The sequence below is a fragment of the Mustela lutreola genome, chromosome 14 (assembly GCF_030435805.1).
Source record: "Mustela lutreola isolate mMusLut2 chromosome 14, mMusLut2.pri, whole genome shotgun sequence".
Classification (NCBI taxonomy): domain Eukaryota; kingdom Metazoa; phylum Chordata; class Mammalia; order Carnivora; family Mustelidae; genus Mustela; species Mustela lutreola.
In genome coordinates this window covers 7,400,572-7,420,432 of record NC_081303.1, presented here as the reverse complement: position 1 = coordinate 7,420,432, position 19,861 = coordinate 7,400,572, and the positions used below count along the sequence as shown (strand labels likewise).

Sequence of the window (19,861 nt, the reverse complement as noted above, 5' to 3'; positions counted from 1 at the left end):
ACTAGTCATACCAACCAGCTCCCCATTTCCAAAACCCTTCTCATTCTGGTCTTGGGCATGCCACCTACTCTTCCTATCATCTACAACTGCCTTTCAATATCCCTCACTGTGTAGTGAACTGCTACCCTTTCCTCGAATCTGTTATAAGGAGAACTAAGGAGTCACAGCTCAAAAAGTTTGTGCCTTGATGTGCCATTTCTTCTCCAGACACAGAGAAATAGTAAAGGATATATAAAAAAGAGAAAGTGAAAAGAAACAGCAAGCCTATAAAGCAAGACACATATCTCTATAAATAGATCCAAGCAAGAGAGACACAGGAAGTGAGGGAGGGGTTGCCTCAGGGGGCTGCGCCCTGGAAGTGACTGGGCTGGGCCAGGCAGAGAGCAGTCCCAGGCAGAGGGGACCAGAGGCTCCTAGCACTCCATGGAAGAACCTGGAGCAGCTCCCCAGTTCAGGGCAGCGAGAGCGAGGAGCTAAGGCTTTACTTTCATCTGGAGCTACAGTGTTCAGAAAGCTGTGAGACCTGTGAGCAAGGAGGACACTCACTGCCTTTGACCAGAAACTAAACCAAGACTACTTCTGACTCAGGAACTAGACCTGTTTCTAGACTGCTGCCCAAGGGGACCAGGTCGCGGAAGTTTACAGATATGGAAGACGGAGCATGAAGACATATGTAAAAGAAACTGTAATTTTCAGAAAAACTGAGAGGAGGCTCTCTTCATGAACTTGAGCTGAAAAAGATGCCTTCAATAAGCACAAAAAGCATGAACCATAAAACATAGATTCATTTAACTGAATTAGAATTAAAAATCTCTGTTTAAGCAAAGCCACAATCACAAAGCTACAAGGGGTAGAGACAAGTCCAACGTTCATTGGCCAAGTTGGATACACATATCTTGTGCTTCCAACAGAATCCCATGTAGCAGTTAAAACAAGTGAACTAGACCTATATGTAGAAATGTGGATTAATCTCAAAATACAGTGCTGAGAAAGGAAATTTCAGTAGGATTTATTCACAGAGAATACTGACACATGCAAAATAAAACTATCCACGGTTGAAGGACATCTATACATGTACTAATGGTAATAAAACATAGTGCTGGTTCTAAGTTGAAAAATCCCAAAACTCCTCTCCTTTGGACACCTTCCATTGGTCACCCTTCTAATTCAGATGTCCCCCCTGCAGATGCCCATCACAACCCGTCTACACGTGTAGCAATTAGCACTTGTCATATGACGATTTGCTAAGGGGCTTCTCTACTAAACTGTACTCCCTTGAGGGAGGAACCATATGCTATTTCTTTCCCCAGCATCTTATGTGTTCTCTTTAGTTCGACTGGCTGTTTAACTGGATTTGGGTCAGCTCGCTTGCTTATCCCCTGTCTTGGTCCAGGACCTTGTACGGACATACAGAGGAGCAGCACTGCAGAGACAGAACTCATACTGTAAGTGGATAAATCAATTAATAAATGGGACGGCATCAGCAAACAGAATTCACTGAGTCTGTTTTTAGGTGGTCTTCATACGTCAACTACTTTGGAGGAAAGGGGCGTAGGGGGAGGCGTGAGGCTGTGCTGGTTCTAGCCCTGTTCTCTACTCACCTCCCTCAGGGGTTGACAGTGTTCCCGTGGTCCCTGTTAGTGCTTCAAAGCCTGAGACACAGAACGGAGCGGGGATTAGGAAGGGCAAGATGTTTGTGAGAGAGACGGCGTTGCTGTAGAAAGAAAATCTGAGAAGACAGGTGACTTACACCAAGGAAGCTCTGTGTGCACAATGGAGTGTTTGTCAATGATAGATTAAATATTATGTATGTGTAAAATGGAAATTACGGAAGATATTCACCTCCTAGGGGCAGAAAACTAATGATTTCCAAATAAATTGGGAATGCAGGAGTTAGGAGGAAGGATTTTTTTTTAACATTGGGAAAAATTCAACTGAAACACTGCAAGGCTTTGAGGATAGTCATCCATCCCTAAATATCAAAGAGAAGGACAATAGAAAGCCCTCCTCTGAAGAATTTTTTTTGTGAGGGATCATTAATAAACAATGATGAAGCAAAAAAGTTTGAAAACTCTACGTGTATCTGAGCCAGGAGTAAGAGGACTGTTTCGATTCAACCAGGTTTCCTGGCTTTTCTTGCAAACTCAGTACCAATCACTATTGTCCAAATGCATTAATAAAGTGCTCTTTTGGGGGCTCCTGGGTGGCTCAGTTGGTTAAACGTTTGCCTTTCTTTGGCTTGGGTCATGATCTCAGGGTCCTGGGATGGAGAGTCCCACATCGGGCTCCCTGCTCAGTGGGAGAGCCTGCTTCTCCCTCTCCCTCTGCTCCCCACTGCCCCTGTACGCTCTCTCTCAAATAAATAAAACCTTAAAAAAATAAATAAAGGACTCTTTTTTTTTTTTTTTTAAATCTTGGAGGGTATTTATTATAGAGTGACCTAGAGCAAAGTATCTGATGTGTAGGAGTTGGCTTGAGATACATAAAAAAGGACTGTAAAAAGGTGCAAAACTGACATGACACGCACAATTCCTTATACGGTAAGTAATTCTGGAACACCAAGCTAGGTGCTACAGAAGCACAAGATCAGCAGAAGCACACTTACAGCTGTTCTTGAACAGACCTTTATCTGCTCAGGAGCATAGATACAACACAAGGAATTATCATGCACTGTAAGAGTTATCTGAGCGGAAGTTTGAACACTGTGCTAAAACTTGTATTGGCAGAAATCTTTAGATTTGCAGTATCATTTAGATAGTGGAAAGGGCATGGGGAATTCAGCATTTCTGATTTGTCAAGGGAAGCTGGGATTTTGCTGGCCTTCCTAATTTTATCCAACTATTACAAGAGGTTAATTAGATTTTAGACCCCAAATGAATCAGATTAAGGCTAGACGACTTTACATTGAAGAGCCTGAAGACAGCTGCTATTCTGACTCTTCTGAGGGTGACACAGTCTTATAGACACATTTGGAATTTGAAAATAGATATGTATAACAGTGGTACAGATGGTAGGCATTCAACGTTACTTGTGTAGGAATTCAATGCAAAAATGTGTTTTTTAAGCTCTTACAAATAACAAGAAGAAAAAAAATTTTTTGCTACGTGGAATGAAAACTGTTAATTTGGTTGTCTGGTTCTCACATTTCTCCTGTGTGGTAACTGGCAAACAGAAATGAAGGGAAGCCAGCCAGGATGTCTTTGAAAAATTAACTTTTTAATGACCAAGTTATTCAATGTGTTTAGTAGGAAATTTCAAGCTGTGCAAAAACCAAAATCCCCTTTCCCACCTCCCCTGGAGGTCCTTCTGGGCTCTCCAGTTCTACTTCTTAGGTCAGTCTGTGTGGCTAAGACTGCCTCTGGAGACCGACAAGCTCAGCTGAATCCTCCTTCACCACTCACTAGCTGTGTGACCTTGGGCAAATCACTAAACATCTCTGAGCCTTAGTTTTTACATTTGTAAAGGAGATTATACCAGAACCTATCTCATGCAGTTGTCGCAAATATTAAATAAGGTCACATAAAGAAAGAGCTTACATCTACGTGAGGGCACATTTAACTACTTAAATTTACTTCATTCTTTCTAATGGCTGCACAGTATTCTGTTGTATGAATGCTCCCTAATTTATTTTAATTAGTCCCCAACTGATGGAGGTAGGCTTATTTCTTTTAGCAAAGTAATAGTGATGCAAAAATTATATGTAATTTTTGTACAGTAGTCTAAACATACCCGTTTGATAAATTCCTAGAAGAGGCATTTGTGTGTCAAAGGGCGTAAGCATTTTAAGTTTTGCTAGCTTGCCTTCCGCAATTACAATTTCATGCCTTCTTGATTCTGAGTTGCAAAACCAGCTTGCATAATTAGCTCCAGTTCTCGAGGAGAGCTGAACCTGATGTTTTTGTCTTTACTAGGTTTTGCCATCAAAGATTTTTGGCAGTCCTGTTTTATTTACTGAATGAGGTTTTTAACTCCTTTCGGACAGAGATTACATGCAACAATGTCTGGGCCCTGGGCAGGATACAGTGTGAGGCACTGAGCAGGGCCTCATGTATGGACTGATTCACATGAAGACAGCGGGAAGTCAAGATTCCTGGTAGGATCGCTCAGAGACAGCCAGATTTCCAGCCGAAGAACCATGTCAGGCTTCTTCAAGAGCTATTTACTGAGACATGAAAGTTAATGTCAACAACACACCCAGGAAGTATAATCACTTTAGGTAGACTGTAGTGAACATGTATGTGTGTGCGTGCAAAGGTGTATTTGTTCAATAGGTCTGAGGGTCCTGAAAGCTGACGGGAGTGGGGGTGGGGCCAAGGGGAAACAGTCCCACAGGAAGAAACTCAGAAACATCATGGCCCACCTTAAGCAAACGTGCAATGACAGCCAAGTGTCCCAGATTATATAACTAGAGAGTGATAGCCACGACAGAAGGAAGCTTCATGTACAGGCTGGTTCCCCAGTGTCTTTGTAGGCATATCCATTCCCGTGGCTCAGAACCATCAACACAGTCTTCTTTTGAAGATGGTCAGTGAGCCGTCACGGGGTTACAGATTGAAGGAGAACAAGGCCTGTACATAAGCAAAAAGCTAACTTTTTTGCTTCAGACTCTTCAAGTTGAGTGTGAATCCCAAAGCATGTGCCCTTGCTTCCTTTCTCTCAACTCATATGTTCTCTTCACAGTTGGTCACTTACATTCTGTTAGCTGAAGGCTCATATCATACAGTGATCTTCCCCAGTAAATTCCAAGAGTCACTCTGAGGAAAGATCTGAGACTAGTAACTCCTACCTCTTGAGGATAAGAGTTTATCCAAAATGGAATGTCCCAAGAGCAATGCAAGGGCAGAAGATGGCAAATGCTGGGAGTAGTAAAATAAGGCTCTCAATCATGGATGCTTCCAGTTATCCAAAAAGTAAGAAAAGCAAAACCAAAAACAGCTGGAATTTGGTTTCAATAATCCCATAGGGAAAGAAAGCATAAGGAGCTAAAGCCAAAAAATAGTTCTGATTTTTACAATTTAAAGGAAATATATTTTAAAGGGTCAGTTTTTCTTCCTATCCCTTGGTCTATTTCAAGTACCCACATTTTTTATTCACCAAAGAGAGATGAACTCCATTTTTCTCTTGGTGAAGTCTTCTTGGAGGTGTGATATTTCACTGAGATTTAAAGCATGGTTTGGTGGGTATGGGACAAGAGTGATTGCAGACAAAGTCAGGAAAGCATGAAGACTTTGGGGAAGAGTTGGGTGATGTTTAGACTATCCAAAGACAAGTAAGTAGCAACAAAACTAGAAGGACCATAGAGAACCTTAAACACTAGAAAAGAGAATTTGAATTTTATTTACAAGGTATGGGGTGCCTCTGAAGATATGTAAGAAGGTACTGACAAGGTTGTAAGTGGATAAGGGAGTGATTAACATGAGGCAGTGTAATATCTGGGTGGTGGGGAGATGAGAGAAACTGAAGTAGCAGACCACGAGTGCCTTCTACTCTCTCTTTCTCTTTAAACTCGGAGCCTGTCAGTGGGTGTGAACTAAGATCATAGTGTGCGAACAAGAATGAGGTGCCAGATATGAGAGATGTTTCAGAGACTTGGAGACTGGCCAGTGGATGGCGTTAGGGAAGCAGAAGTTTAAAGTTGACTTTGAAGCTGGTCATGGTTCAGTGGGAAACAGCTGATATCATTAACAGCTGGAGGAAGAGCAGAAGTCAGGAAAAGGGGATTCTAAGAGGAAAATCAATTCAGATGTAGATAAGCAGGAATTTTGTAAAGGGTAAGTAAAAACCAAATGGTCCTTTTCAAGAAACCCTGAAGATAGGGATGTTGAGCATAACAAGAAGACAGATGCTGGCTGTTGAAAGAAGGTTCTGGATGGGGCAATATTTGACTAGGAGAACAAGAGCAGGGATTCGATTCAGGAAGCAAGAGAAATGCTTATCCTTGGGTGGGAGGAAAAGAAGAGAAAGTAGCAAAAAATACAGAAAAATTTTGAGGTGGAAAAGATGGAAATTAATGAAGCAACACTGATAGTCTCGGCTCAGCAGAAGATAAGGTAGCTTGTGAAGAGTGCAGAGGGGCATCAAGCATCTCTCTGAGAGAGTAGAGATCGTGTTTAATTGTCATGTAGACTGGACAGGTACTCAGCAGGAGATAAATATAAATGACTGAGTGGCAAACTCTAAGAGACTCTTGAATACAGAGAACAAACAAGGCTGTTCAAGGGGAGGCAGGTGGGGGATGGGCTAACTGGGTGATGGGGATGAAGGAGCTCACTTTTTGGGATGAGCACATGGTGTTATATGTAAATATAAATATGTATAAATGACAAGTCACTAAATTTTACACCTGAAACCAGTACTATGCTCTATGTTAGCTAACTTGAATTTAAATAAAAATAGAAAGATAGAAACAAATAAATAAATGGGTAGCATCATCGGAAGCATGGGTCTTTGGAAAGCCTCCCCCATCCCATGCCATAGACCATACCCATAATCTACACCTGTGTGGTCACAAAGGAGGTCCAGTACCAACACAGACAGATGAACACAAGTCCCGTCCCCGACTATGGAGAGTGGAGGGCACCTGCCTTTCTGGTGACTGCTGATGTTTCCCAAGGCCCCGTTACACACCAGGCACTGTGTTGTGTGCTCGCTTGCTAATCTCATTTCATCTTCACGTCAACCCTGTGAGGAAGGTGTTCTGTTAGCCTTCTCAGTGATCTCAAATAACTCATCCAAGGTCACAGCCTGTAGCAGTCAGAGTCAGACTGCAACTCAGGTCTGCCCACTTTTCGAGGCCATTCTCTTAGTCACGCTTCCTGGGAGCGAGACAATAGCATCATCTTCACTTGGGAGAGTGTCTTCGACGTGGTCTTCAACAGGATGGTGTCCAGCCAGTCTGCAGGCTAGGTCGCCACGCCCTGTGGCTTGCTCCGACAATATTCACCTTGTTCCAACAATATTCACAGGATGGCTCCTGATTGCAGGACATTGCTTCTTGCTCTAGAGGACACTCCCAGCCTAGTGAAGCTGACTTCCAGAGTGAAAATTAAAAAACAAAATAACAACTGTTAACCCATTTGCCATCTGTTAAAAGTCATCAAAGCAAGCATGTCTCTCCTCAGCAGAAAGAAGAAAAAATCATCTTTGCTATCTAGACTTGTACTTGAGAAAGTTGCCAGCCATGGTTCCCATTGGTTTTTGTCAAGGAGAGGAAAGGAAGTCTTTATTTCTCCCGGCACCTGTCAGAGTTGGTCAGCTCTCTGGGGGCAGGAGATGGGGTATGGTGAGCCCTTGACTAGAAACAAGGGTAGCAGCTGCAGAGGTAAGAAATAGCCGAGCGGAGGGTCTGCAGAACCAGGAGAAAGGATGGAATCTGCTCGAAGGGCTTCACCCAAGGGCGAAGTAGAAGTCATGTCACCGGCTGGCGATTTAGTAAAGCTTGACATGATGAAAACTTGTTTATGAAGAAATCTGAACAAATGTTAGATGTGTAAAAACATCTGTTAATTTTGCTGTAATTAATGATCCTAATAGTGATGACAGCTTCAGCCAAAAACATGCATATGCCTACTTTGCTGTTCTTTTTGCCTCACGGACTTGTTTCCCAGGTCTTTGTGGGACTGGTGCCTCTGGTCATTCCGGTTTCCGCTTTCTTGTCATCCCCTCAGAGGTGATTTGCAGTCACCGCACATGGTTGTGTTTTCTGTTCATTTTAACACTTTCCTTGCTGTCTTCCATTTTATTTGCTGCTTTGTTTGTCTCTCCTCTCCTAGAATGGACTTCCTGTCAAGTTTCTGCCTTCTGCCTCATTCTTCTCTCTCTGCCTCAGTGTTCTCTCTCTGAAGCCCCTGTCATGTAATAGATGCTCAAGAAATAAATGCTTTCTGAAGAAGTCATGAATGATCTCATTTAATCTTTATAACAATCCTGGAGGCAAAACTACATTTTACACATTTCTGTGTGGAAGATATTAAGTAATTTACCAAGTGGAGCTGCTGGGATGCCTGAATGAGCATCAAGCTAAGACAACTCGCTCCATTTACGAGAAACTGGAAAGCTGATGTCCTGTGTCTGTTCACCTCTGGGCCTGAGCGGTCTAAAGGTTTGCTAGAAAGATATCTTTGTTTTCCTTCATTTCTCTAGAGGGGACTCCAGGTCTCAATTCATAATGTGGTTTAATTTAAGCGCCTCAAAACCTTCAGTGTCTTTCCAGTACCATTAAAATTCCTTTGTAGTTTAATTAAAATTAAAAGTAGTTTCCTTATTATAAAAGCAATGCTTATTTACTACAAAAAATTGGTAATAAAAGAAAGAAAAGAAAAAAACACAAAAAAGAAAAAAAAATTAACCCATTCACAATCTTGTACTTGGGTAATCACCAGCATCTTGTTAATTTCCCCTGATAATACAGGATCAAAGATACATTTTATTTTATTTTATTTTTTTAAAGATTTTATTTATTTATTTGACAGACAGAGATCACAAGTAGGCAGAGAGGCAGGCAGAGAGAGAGGAGGAAGCAGGCTCCCTGCTGAGTAGAGAGCCCGATGCGGGACTCCATCCCAGGACCCTGGGATCATGACCTGAGCCGAAGGCAGCGGCTCAACCCACTGAGCCACCCAAGCGCCCCCAAAGATACATTTTAAAATGTGTTAATTTGGGGGCAGTGAAGTGCTCAGCTGGTTAAGCATCCTAGTCTTGATTTGGGCTCAGGTTATGATCTCCAAGTGGTGAGATGGAGCCCCACGTTGGGCTCTGCTCTTAGTGGGGAGTCTGCTTGAGATTCTCTCCCTCTTCCTCTGCCCCTCCCCCCAAATAAATAAATCTTAAAAAAAATAAAATGGCTTAGTTTCTTACATACTGTTTCATGATATTTCAAATAATATATTGTTTAGATATTTTCACTTTATTGTTCATCTATATAATGTTGAAAGTCAATACGTTTCGATTATGTGAAAAGATACATCGTAACTTGCGGAGTGGAGGGGAGGGGGAGTAGGAGGAAGGAATTCCAGGTGCAAGGTAAGTAAGCCCTGGGGATGTCACATACAGCACGGTGACTGCCTCGGACCCTGCTGTGTGGTGTGCAGGGAAGTTGAGAAGCGAGTAGATCCTAAGAGTCCTTATCACAAGAAGAAACTCTTTGTTTTCTCCCTCCCCTCCCCTCCCCTCCCCTTCCTTTCCCTCCCCTCCCCTCTTCTCCTTTCCCTTTCTTTCCTTCCTTCCTTCCTCCCCCTCTTCCTTCCTTCTCTTTCCTTACTTTCCCTTCCCCTTTCTCTGTTCTCTGCTGCTTCCTCCCTCCCTGCCTTCCTTCCTCTCTCTCTTTCTTTCTTTTCTTTTTTCCTCTTTCTTTCTTTGATGTTGGATGCTACATTTAGCCACCAGGTAGCTAAGTGACCTTCTGCAGGTTACTTAGGTCTCATTTGCCTTTACATATGCAAAACTGTGATAATTAGGGGCGCCTGGGTGGCTCAGTGGGTTAAGCCTCTGCCTTCAGCTCAGGTCATGATCTCAGGGTCCTGGACCGAGCCCTGCATCAGGCTCTCTGCTCAGCAGGGAGCCTGCCTCCCCCTCTCTCTCTGCTTGCCTCTCTGCCTACTTGTGATTTCTGTCTGTCAAATAAAAAAAAATTAAAAAAATTAAAAAACTGATAATTATAGGGTTGTTATTAGCAGCAAGTGAGTTTGAGTATGTAAAATATGGTCCACAGTGTGTGGCACTTGGTGAATATTTGATAAATGGTAATTATTTTTTTTTTAAGATTTTACTGATTTATTTTAGAGACAGAAAGAGAATACGCATGTGTATGCGTGAGTGGGGAAGAGGTAGAGGGGATAACCCCAAGCAGATTTGGGACCCAGCTAAGCAGAGGGAACCAGGACCCTGAGATCATAACCTGAGGCGAAACCAAGAGTCAGTTGTTTAACGGACTGAGCCACCGAGGTGTCCCCAGTAAATGTTAATTATTATTATAATTCATAGAAAGTTTGGATGTCTATGAGGTCATATTTATTTTTCCTCTAGCCACAGGTGTTATGCTTAGGAATTACTCTAAGGCTATATGAATATTCACCTATATGAATATTTTCTTCTGGAAAATTCCAGAATTTCTATGTTTTTATATTTTACATTGAGGATCTTTAATATACATGGGATGTATTTTGTGGTTTGTTATGAAGTGATCATCTGATTACATATTTTTTCCTTATATGTTTCCCAACATTTAATGAACAAACTATCATTGCCCACCAATTTGGAGTGCTACTTTCATTATGTAAAAACTCCCATATACATGTGAACTCATTCTTGCCTTTTCTCTTTCCTCAGGGATGTGTCTTAACTAGTTCTGCATTGACTACTGCTCTGTTTCATTTATTGTGGCTTTAGGATATCTGTTCATATCTAATAGGGAAAGAAGAATGCCAGTTTATAATGCTATTTTCCAAAGTTTCTAAGATATTTTTGTATGTCAGTATTTTTACATTAACACTAAACTTGGCAATCTGATACTGCAATAATCATGAGTAGCATTAAAAAATAACAGCAAGGGGCACCTGGGTGGCTCAGTGGGTTAAGCATCTGCCTTTGGCTCAGGTCATAATCTCAGGGTCCTGGGATCAAGCCCTGCATCAGGCTCTCTGCTCAGTGGAGAGCCTGCTTCCCACCCCCTGCCTGCCTCTCTGTCTACTTGTCATCTCTCTCTGTCAAATAAATAAATAAAATCTTTAAAAGTAAATAAATAAAAATTAATAAAAAATAACAGCTTTTAAAAATAGCTTAATTTGATGGAGAATACCTTTTACAGTACCATAGTCCTATGTGGAAACAGCATGTCCCTCTGCTCATGTTCTTAAATAAAAGTACATCAGAAAAACTTCGGAGTTATCTCAATATTAATAGTGAATATTGTTTGTTAAGGTTATTTCTAGGTATTTCATATTCTTTTTTTTTGCTTTTGTGAATGCTAGCTCTTTGACCACTGTGGTTACTGCTCTTACACAGAAACTTATTTTTTTAGAAATTGCTATCATCACGAGCCACGTTACTAACTTATCTGCTCTTGAAATTTCAAGCCGATTTTGTGTATCAACTGTACTTCAAATTTAAAAATTTAAGGCGATCTTTTTGAATTTTTCATGGAGACAATCACATTATTTGCAAATACAATGATTCTATCTCCTCATATCTCATATTCGTAACGCGTTGTTTATTTTCTTATTTGAGCACATTGGTTAGAACATGTTAAACTCTGTTTAATGACAGCCACTACGACAGAAGCCTCGCGCTTTCTGTCTTGGCCCAAAATGTCCCATCTGCCACGGGAGGCCCATACTGGCTCCTTCCCAGCACCTCCTCCCTGGACGCCTGTCTTCCGATGTGTTCTTCCCTAAGCCCTCGTCAGCAGAAACCCCGGCAGAAACGGTGGCTCATCATTTCCGTCTCCTTCCTGACAATATTCTTCTCAGTGATAGCAGCTATTTCAGTCAAAAACTCTATGTGTTCTAGTTTTTCCAGTAGCTGATTTTAGGGAGAAATGTGGCTGGTTTCATTTATGTTGTTTTCTGTTACCTTTGCTGAGGAGAGGCTGATGATATGTTGATCTTTCTCATTTGTTACGATCTCCGTGATGCTGAACATGTGCCCCAGGAGCTTCCCCACCGGCTTGGTGCTGATGTTGGGGTGCCACAAACGGAGTACCTTGTCATCTCCTGGAAAGGGCGACATGGGGGGTTATTAGTTTTCTCTGCGACACAGCTGGTCAGAGTTGAAAGAGTCCCTCTCACTCAATCATAACCTTATTGTCCTTCTAATATCAAATCACAGTCTGCTTCTTCCAGGACGCCCTCTAGGGTTGACTTGTTTTGGAGCCCCTTCCTCCTGTCAAGACTGTTTGGGAATAATTGTATTTACACACACAAATGTGAATTCTTATAAATATTTTATGAGTCCTTTTCTTGATTCAGTACTTTCCCACTCATTCATGGATTAATGTATTATTTATGCTTTATTTACTTCCCAAAGAATTTTAGACAGCTGTTCTTTTGTTTTCACATTCAGAGGAAGAGGAAAATTACACATAATCTCTACCATTATAACAAATCAAATGTCTCCATCTTCCCTCCTAGCACATATCCATAAGCATATATAATTTGCCTGTAGTTACATCCATAGCATACCTACTATTTTTTTAATTGTTAAAATCATATGGATACACAGTAAAAGATTTACACAATACAGTAGGGTATAATTTTTGTCAAAAATGTCTTCTTTTCGGGGCGCCTGGGTGGCTCAGTGGGTTAAAGCCTCTGTCTTCGGCTCAGGTCATGATCTCAGGGTCCTGGGATCGACCCCTGCAGTGGGCTCTCTGTTCAGCGGGGAATCTGCTTCCTCCTCTCTCTCTGCCTCTCTGCCTACTTGTGATCTCTGTCTATCAAATAAATAAATTAAATCTTCAAGAAAAAAGTCTTCTTTTCCCTCAGAATCCCTACTTCCACTCCCTATAGTTAATCACTGCTCACTCTTCCCCCCCCCTTCTTACAAATAAATTTTTATTTTCAGAGTAAAGAAAAATACTTTTCCATTCATATTTAAATACTTTGAATTATTTTCAGCAGGTATTTCGATCACCACTTCTCAACAACAAAAAGATCACTAACTTTTATCTTTGTTACACCCATTAATAATATCAATGTTGTCAAAATGCTAAAAAAAAAAATCACTGTTTCTTAAAACTTATTTTTACCCCGAAATCACAGCATGCTATTTTGAGCAGAGAGAGACAGACCAAATCAAAGTTGTGTAGAATGGATTTGTCACTTTGTTATCATACGTGACATTGGCAGGACTGGTTGCTTTTGTTTTCTTCCCAGTTTATGGAGATATAGTTGATATAAAACACTGTGTGAGTTTAAGGTGTGAAACATGATTATTTGGTGTATGTATAGGGCTTGCAGTCACTTGGGGGGTGCTCAGCTGGTTAAGCATTTGCCTTCAGCTCAGGTCGTGATCCCAGGGTCCTGGGACAGAGTCCTGCATTGGGCTCCTTGCTCCTCGGGGAGCTTGCTTCTGCCTCTGCGCACCCCCCCCCCCCGCCCCTGCCAACCATGAATAAATAAATAAAATCTTAAAAGAAAGAGTACAGTGCTCACTTCAGCAGCACATATACTAAAATTGGAACAGTGCAGAGATTAGCATTGTCCCTGCGCAAGGATGGAATGAGTATGTACTGCAAAGTGATTTTTACAGTAAGGTTAGTTAACACGGGCCTCACCTCGGGGTTACCTTTTTTTTCTTATTATAAGAACTTGTAAGATTTGCTTTCTTCATAACTTTCAACTACAAATACAATACTGTTAACTGTAGTCCCACGTGTATATTATATCCCCCAAACTCACTCATCCTCTAACTGGAAATTTGTACCCTTTTTTAGAATACAAATTTAATATATCCAATATAATTAAAGTAATAAAATGTACTTGCTCATTTTTTTTTTTTGCATTTATGGAAGACCACAGGACCACACCTTCATAATTGCTACAACAAAATTTCCTACCATTTGTCTATCGATAAGTGTTCCTGCTAACTCTAGTCAAGAACACTGCAATAAATAGTTATTCATGTGGGTTTTTTTTTTTTTCTTTTGGGCATATACACCAGAGATAAAATCTCATATTGTGGGGCGCCTGAGTGGCTCAGTGAGTTAAGCCTCTGACTTCAGCTCAAGTCATGATCTCTGGGTCCTGGGATCAAGCTCCACATCAGGCTCCCTGCTCAGTAGGGAGCCTGCTTCCCCCACGTCCCCCCCCCCCCCCGCACCCCACCGCCTGCCTCTCTGTCTACTTGTGATCTTTGTCTGTCAAATAAACAAAAAAAGTCTTAAAAAAAAAAAAATCTCATTTTGTTAGGTTGCTTTCCAAAATAATCGAACTAAATGCCAAGGCCATCAACTAGATACGATTATACCAGTTTCATCAGATTCTGGCCGGCACATGGGTATTAGCATGCTGTAAAATATTTGCTATTTTATTTTATTTTTAATTTTTAAAAAATTTTATTTATTCGACAGAGAGAGAGAGAGAGATCACAAGTAGGCAGAGAGACAGGCAGAGAGAGAGAGGAAGCAGGCTCCCTGCTGAGCAAAGAGCCTGATGCCGGGCTCGATCCCAGGACCCTGAGATCATGACCTGAACCAAAGGCAGAGGCTTAACCTGCTGAGCCACCCAGGCATCCCAATATTTGCCATTTTAATGTCTAAAATGAAACTTTGTTTTTATTTAATTTATATGACAGCTGATGCTGCTGAGTATTTTCTCCCATGTATATCTGCTAATTATATCTCTTCCTGTGAATTTTTTGATCATATCCTATACCCATGGTCCATTAGAATTCTGGTGGTAGTAAAAATTAAAATTTAATAATATTTTATTATCATATGGACACACACACATCACATCCAGCTTTATGGTAAAGACAGGCTAGTTGATCACTACACCTTTAACTGTCTCTTGTTGGGCACATAGCTAGACTACATTTCCCAGGCTCCCTTACAATTAGATGTGGTCAGATTATTGACTTTTAGCCAGTAAACTAAGAGAATTGATTTAGATTTTACATGACTAACAAGAAACACATTTCCATTTTGTCTGAGTCATTACACATCTTGGAGTTTATTTGTTATAGCATCTAGCATTACCTGAACTAATGCATAGTCATAGTCTAATTGTTTTAATTAGCTAATTATTTTTAAAAAGATTTTATTTATTTATTTGACAGAGATCACAAGGAGGCAGAGAGGCAGGCAGAGAGGGGGAAGCAGGCTCCCCGCTGAGCAGAAAGCCTGATGTGGGGCTCCATCCCAGGACCCTGAGATCATGACCTGAGCTGAAGGCAGAGGCTTAACCTACTGAGCCACCCAGGTGCCCCAATTTTTTTAATTAAATGATTTACTGTACTTTAATTTAATGATTTAAATACAATTTGTCCAGAATCACATATCAGCAAATGGTATCACAGTAGGAATATTTGATGCATTCTTGAGCATCTTATTTATTTCCCAGGACCTTCAGGGCACTAGGAAAAAAAGATTAAATAATAACCTTACAGCCTAAGTTATAATTTATAGGTAGCCTAAGTTATAAACTCACAATTTATGTATTAACAAAATCTAAAATTCAAAGGGGTATTGTTAAGCAGGTAGCATATATTTTGTAGTCCACAGGATGAATTTGCTGATATATATTGGACTTTTTATGGAAATATACTTGCACACACTGAAAGAACCAGTCAGTTACGTGGGAGAATTAGGTGACTTGCCAGTTGGATATTCATAACCCAGGGAAATGTGATAGACACAGATATTTTCATAATTCCATGTTTATGTTGTCTGGCTCCATGAAAAAAGGGAAAAGAGTATTTTCTTAACCTTTTTCTTTCTCCCCTTTGAGTATTCTTTTTTTTTTTAATATTTTATTTATTTATTTGACAGACAGAGATCACAAGTAGACAGAGAGGCGGGCAGAGAGAGAGGAGGAATCAGGCTCCCCGCTGAGCAGAGAGCCCGATGCGGGGCTCAATCCCAGGACCCTGGGATCATGACCTGAGCCGAAGGCAGAGGCTTTAACCCACTGAGCCACCCAGGGGCCCCTCCCTTTGAGTATTCTAAACCATTCTTCAAATTGTAGCCTGACTGTATTTCCAAGACTATTTCAGAATGTCTTCATAGTCTTTAAAACCAAGAGCCCCTCCCTATGTACCCCTTGCCCCTGGCATCTTTTAAAATTAATGACCCAATTTTCTGGACCATCCACTTAAAAGCAGAACTTATTTCTTATTATACCATCTCGAGTGTGTAACCCACAGTAGGAGTTCATGTATTTATTGAGCTCCCATAACTTCAATCTTGGGATGCTGAATCCTGGCCCAGAGGTTTAACTATCTAGTGGCACAAGAGAGGGAAAACCTGTATCCAAACAAAAGAAGCCTCTGTTGAATGTTCGCCTGACTCCTGTTTCATTCCAGAGGTCCCTGGGGACCTGAGTCTAGAGATGGGCTGAAAAATCTCAGGGCCACAGCTCACTCTTACTTTCCATTTCTCTGGCAACTGGTATGGATAGAATTACTTCCCCAAAATTCAAATGATGAAATCTTGACCCCTAATGTGATGGTGTTTGGAGATGGGGCCTTTGGGAGATAATAAGTTTAAATGAAGTTACGAGAGTTACGAGAGTTGGGCCCTAATGAGACCAGAGAGCTCGCTTCCTCTCTGAGAGCGAGAAAACAGGATCTGCAGGCCATCTAGAAGGCTCTCGTAGACATTGACCACATCCTGGCACTTTGACCTCGGACTTCCAACCTCTAAAACTGTGAGAAATAAATTCCTGCTGTTTAAACCATCCAGCCTATGGTATTTTGTTATGGCAACCTAAGCTGACCAAGACAGCACCCAAGATATTTTAAGGACTATTTTCAATGGGTAAGTGGGATATTTCCTTTGCTTCATTTTCTTGTTTCTTTCTTTCTTTTAAGTAGGATATTTTTTAAACTTAAAACTTCCATGTTATCCTTATTAACAAGAAGAAAAATATCTTGAGAAATTACTTTACACTTGACATTTTGCTAGATGTTGAAGATACAAAAAAATTCTAGATACTGACCCTACTAAAAGTCTTTTTTTTTTTTTCTTCAGAAGACCAAAACATTCCCTTTCAGACTTAGTTCCAACCCTTCCTTCCTAATGCTGCCCCTGATCACCGTCCCCAGCCTCAGATGGCATTAAGGCCGCTTCTTCCCATTCTGAGGGCGATTGGTTCAGATTTTGTTTATGGCATGAACTCTATCCAGCCATTGAGGTTTGTATAAAGATCTGTTTACCCATTATCTGGTGAGGCCATATTTCTCATCTATAGTGTTTGACAAATAGCAAGTACATAATATGTGTTTGCTAAGTAAGTGAGTTGGCTAATCAAGTAACTCATGAAGTGCTTAAAAAATACTGGTTTTGGGAAAGTCTACCTTGATTTGAAACAGGGCTCTATAGCTCACGAGCCTTATGGCTCAAAGAAGTGATCTCACCTCCTGTGTCTGGGTTTCCTTATCTGTATATATAATGGGGATGACCAGAATTTATGTCATAACCTCATTGTGAGACGACATGGGGTCATCCATGGATAATCTGAGCAGTTCCTGGAATATGAGCTAATTCTACTCTATTCTTCTTCTAAGTCCCTGCCCTTTGCAACACGTTTTATAAAACGCTTGGGGGAAAGAGAAAGGAACTGATATACAGATGTATGAAACTTGGGCCCTGCTCTGGAGAGTTTGAAATCTAGTGGTCCTCTAGGGCAAGCATAAAAGTTAGAGAGGAAAAGGAAGTAGTCACAGCAAATAACAATATGAAGGTAGGTCTTAATACTATAAACAATACATTATGGTTCGTTAGGGGTTAATCCCTTGTTCCTTTGTTATTTTCCATTTATTTTCAGTTTCTCTCTTTTTGTTAACCAGGATTCTGATAAAGTCACATATAAAGATAGGGTTTTCTTTCCTTTAACAAGTTCTTATCTCAGCTGGTGAGTCAGTGGATCCAAATGTCTCACTCTTGAGGACATGAGCTGGCTCAGTGCACAGAGAAAAGGAAAGGAGGGACGGACTGTGGGAACCAGGTTACAGTGGTCCTGGGGGTTCAGGGGGGAGGAGCAGGGGCTGGGAGCAAAGAGAACAGACTGGAGCACCCAGCTGCCTAGTCACATGTCAGGTGATGAGTTGAGGCAAACCATTCTCTTTTCTGGGGCCTCAATTTTCTTATCTGTAGAGTTTTGATCTCCCAAGATTCCCTCCCACTCTGAGGTTTAATGATTGTGTGCTGTGGAGGGAGAGGTTACTACCGTGGGAATACAGAGCAATCTGGAATTGTAAAGGTCATGAGATAATTCCCGTAAAGCAGTATCTTGCTTGCGTTGACTTTTTGCTGGGAATGGCTGAGAAGTCTCGCCCTTGCTGCAGTATGTTCAGAACCTGAGCCTTAGGCCCCCAAGCGGTTGGCCAGGCTGCCCCTGAACTGGACTTTATCACTCCTGGAAGATGAGGTCAGGCTACCCTTAGAAGGAAATCTATGACTTGGGTGCCACAGGAAGAAGGGTACAACGGAAGACTGCCACGTGGGAAATGTGGCGAACAAAAAGCTTTGTCCAGCATACATTATGAAGGAAGCCCCATCTTACCAGGGTCTCCTCTGGTTGGTTACCAGAGGTCCTCCAGCTCTGCTTGCTTTCTGATGATAGCAGTGGAATCCTCATGTTATCTGTGCGGTGGATTTTTAGAGCCAGAATGACCAGAAATGGAGGTGATACTAAGCTCTGATACTAAGCCGACGGTGTTTAATCTGTGTTGTTGTTATTCTGATTATGAATCTGTTCCATGTGTCCCATGAATTCAGTTCCATGAATCTGCTCGTGCGCCACGTGGTATCACAGCTGTGTATTTACATGCCCTATTCGTACCACTAAATTTTGAATTCTTGAAGGTTAAAATGCAACCTGATCTGTGTGATTCATGATGCCTAGTCTGTAGCAGTTGTGCAAGACACGCTGGTGGAATGAAATATTAACAGATGCACACAGAGCACCCATATTATCTTGCATGGCAGAGAATCGTTTGTCTACATCGAACCGCCCAAAGGAGGAGTTTAACTCTTAAAATGGCCGATAGAGACAACCATGAGCTAAAAAGAAATGCTCAGAAAGTTTGCAATTTTATTTGTTTTTATTTTTGTTTGGATTAAGTACTTTGTCCTGGTTTGGCTTTGTTTTCTCCAGCTCATCAAACGTCCCTGCAAATTTCACACATTCAGCTATGCCTCATGAAGCGGCTTTCATAGTATGTGTTGAGTCATCAGCTGGGCCACATGGTACATTTAGCAACGTGCTCGGCTGAGTCACTCATCAACAAAAGTATTCTCCTGAGGAAAACGTGTCTCTAGTCACTGAGGAATTGCATCTTCCACTAACAGAGGCTCTGTAACTGTGACCATTTAATAATTTTTGCACAGCGAGAAGTATCAGTTGCTTGTCAGTCATGCTGCTAAATGTTTCGTTTTGGTAAAGGAGCTAGAAAAATAAGATTCCAAGGCTGTATGTAGCTGGCCATCTCACAATATAATGAGTGTTGAGGTTCACGAAGGTCAAACATCTTAATCCGTAAACACGAAAATGATTTGAATCCCAGAACTGGACTAAACACATTTTTTTTTCCCCTCAGAAATGATTAAAATGCTTAAGATGACAAACTATATGAAAGCTGGTCAATTCTTAACATTTTGAAGTATTTTGTGTGAGAACAAAGGAGTTGGTTAAGATTAATGGGATAGCTTGTCTTTTCAGAACAATCAGATTTTAGAAATGGGATCTCACTTCAACTGTGCCATTTTACTTTCTCGGAGGGTTTCCTGTGGAGGGTTTGAGTTGAAGGAGGACAAAAGGCCATGATTGTCACAGAACTGAAGACCTGTCCTGTTGAGGGCAATATCCCTCACACTTTGATTCTGGGGCAATTTTGCTGCTTCCTCTCTGAGGACTACTGGGCTCTTTCCCTCTCATCCCTGGAGCACCCCACCTTTTCCTCTTGAGTGATCGGGGCCATTTCCCTCACAAGGAAGAAGCCAAGACAGTCATCTACTCAGCAAAGGGCAGCAGGGATCCAGAAAGTGTAATATAAGCATGCCACTTCTTTTGCTTTGAAAACATGTAATTTTAGTATTCATTCCTTTATGAGTTCTAGACTGGCATGGAGCTCTTCAAAGGATAACTTCAATTAGCACAGCTCAAAGACTTGGACCCCTGTTCATCCTTAGAATCATCACTACCAG

General features: G+C 41.3%; 1 protein-coding gene and 1 pseudogene across 3 annotated transcripts in view; one reads left to right on the top strand and one right to left on the bottom strand.

The window, feature by feature from the left end:
* Positions 1-19,861, bottom strand: part of WDR64 (WD repeat domain 64) — a 140,094-nt gene that overhangs the window by 60,398 nt on the left and 59,835 nt on the right. For all 3 annotated transcript variants that reach the window (XM_059146297.1, XM_059146298.1, XM_059146299.1), the window contains one exon: positions 11,569-11,708. In XM_059146297.1, the coding sequence (XP_059002280.1) occupies positions 11,569-11,708 (140 nt within the window). The remainder of the gene's footprint in view (positions 1-11,568; positions 11,709-19,861) is intronic.
* On the top strand, positions 13,141-13,241 carry LOC131815396 (U6 spliceosomal RNA; annotated as a pseudogene).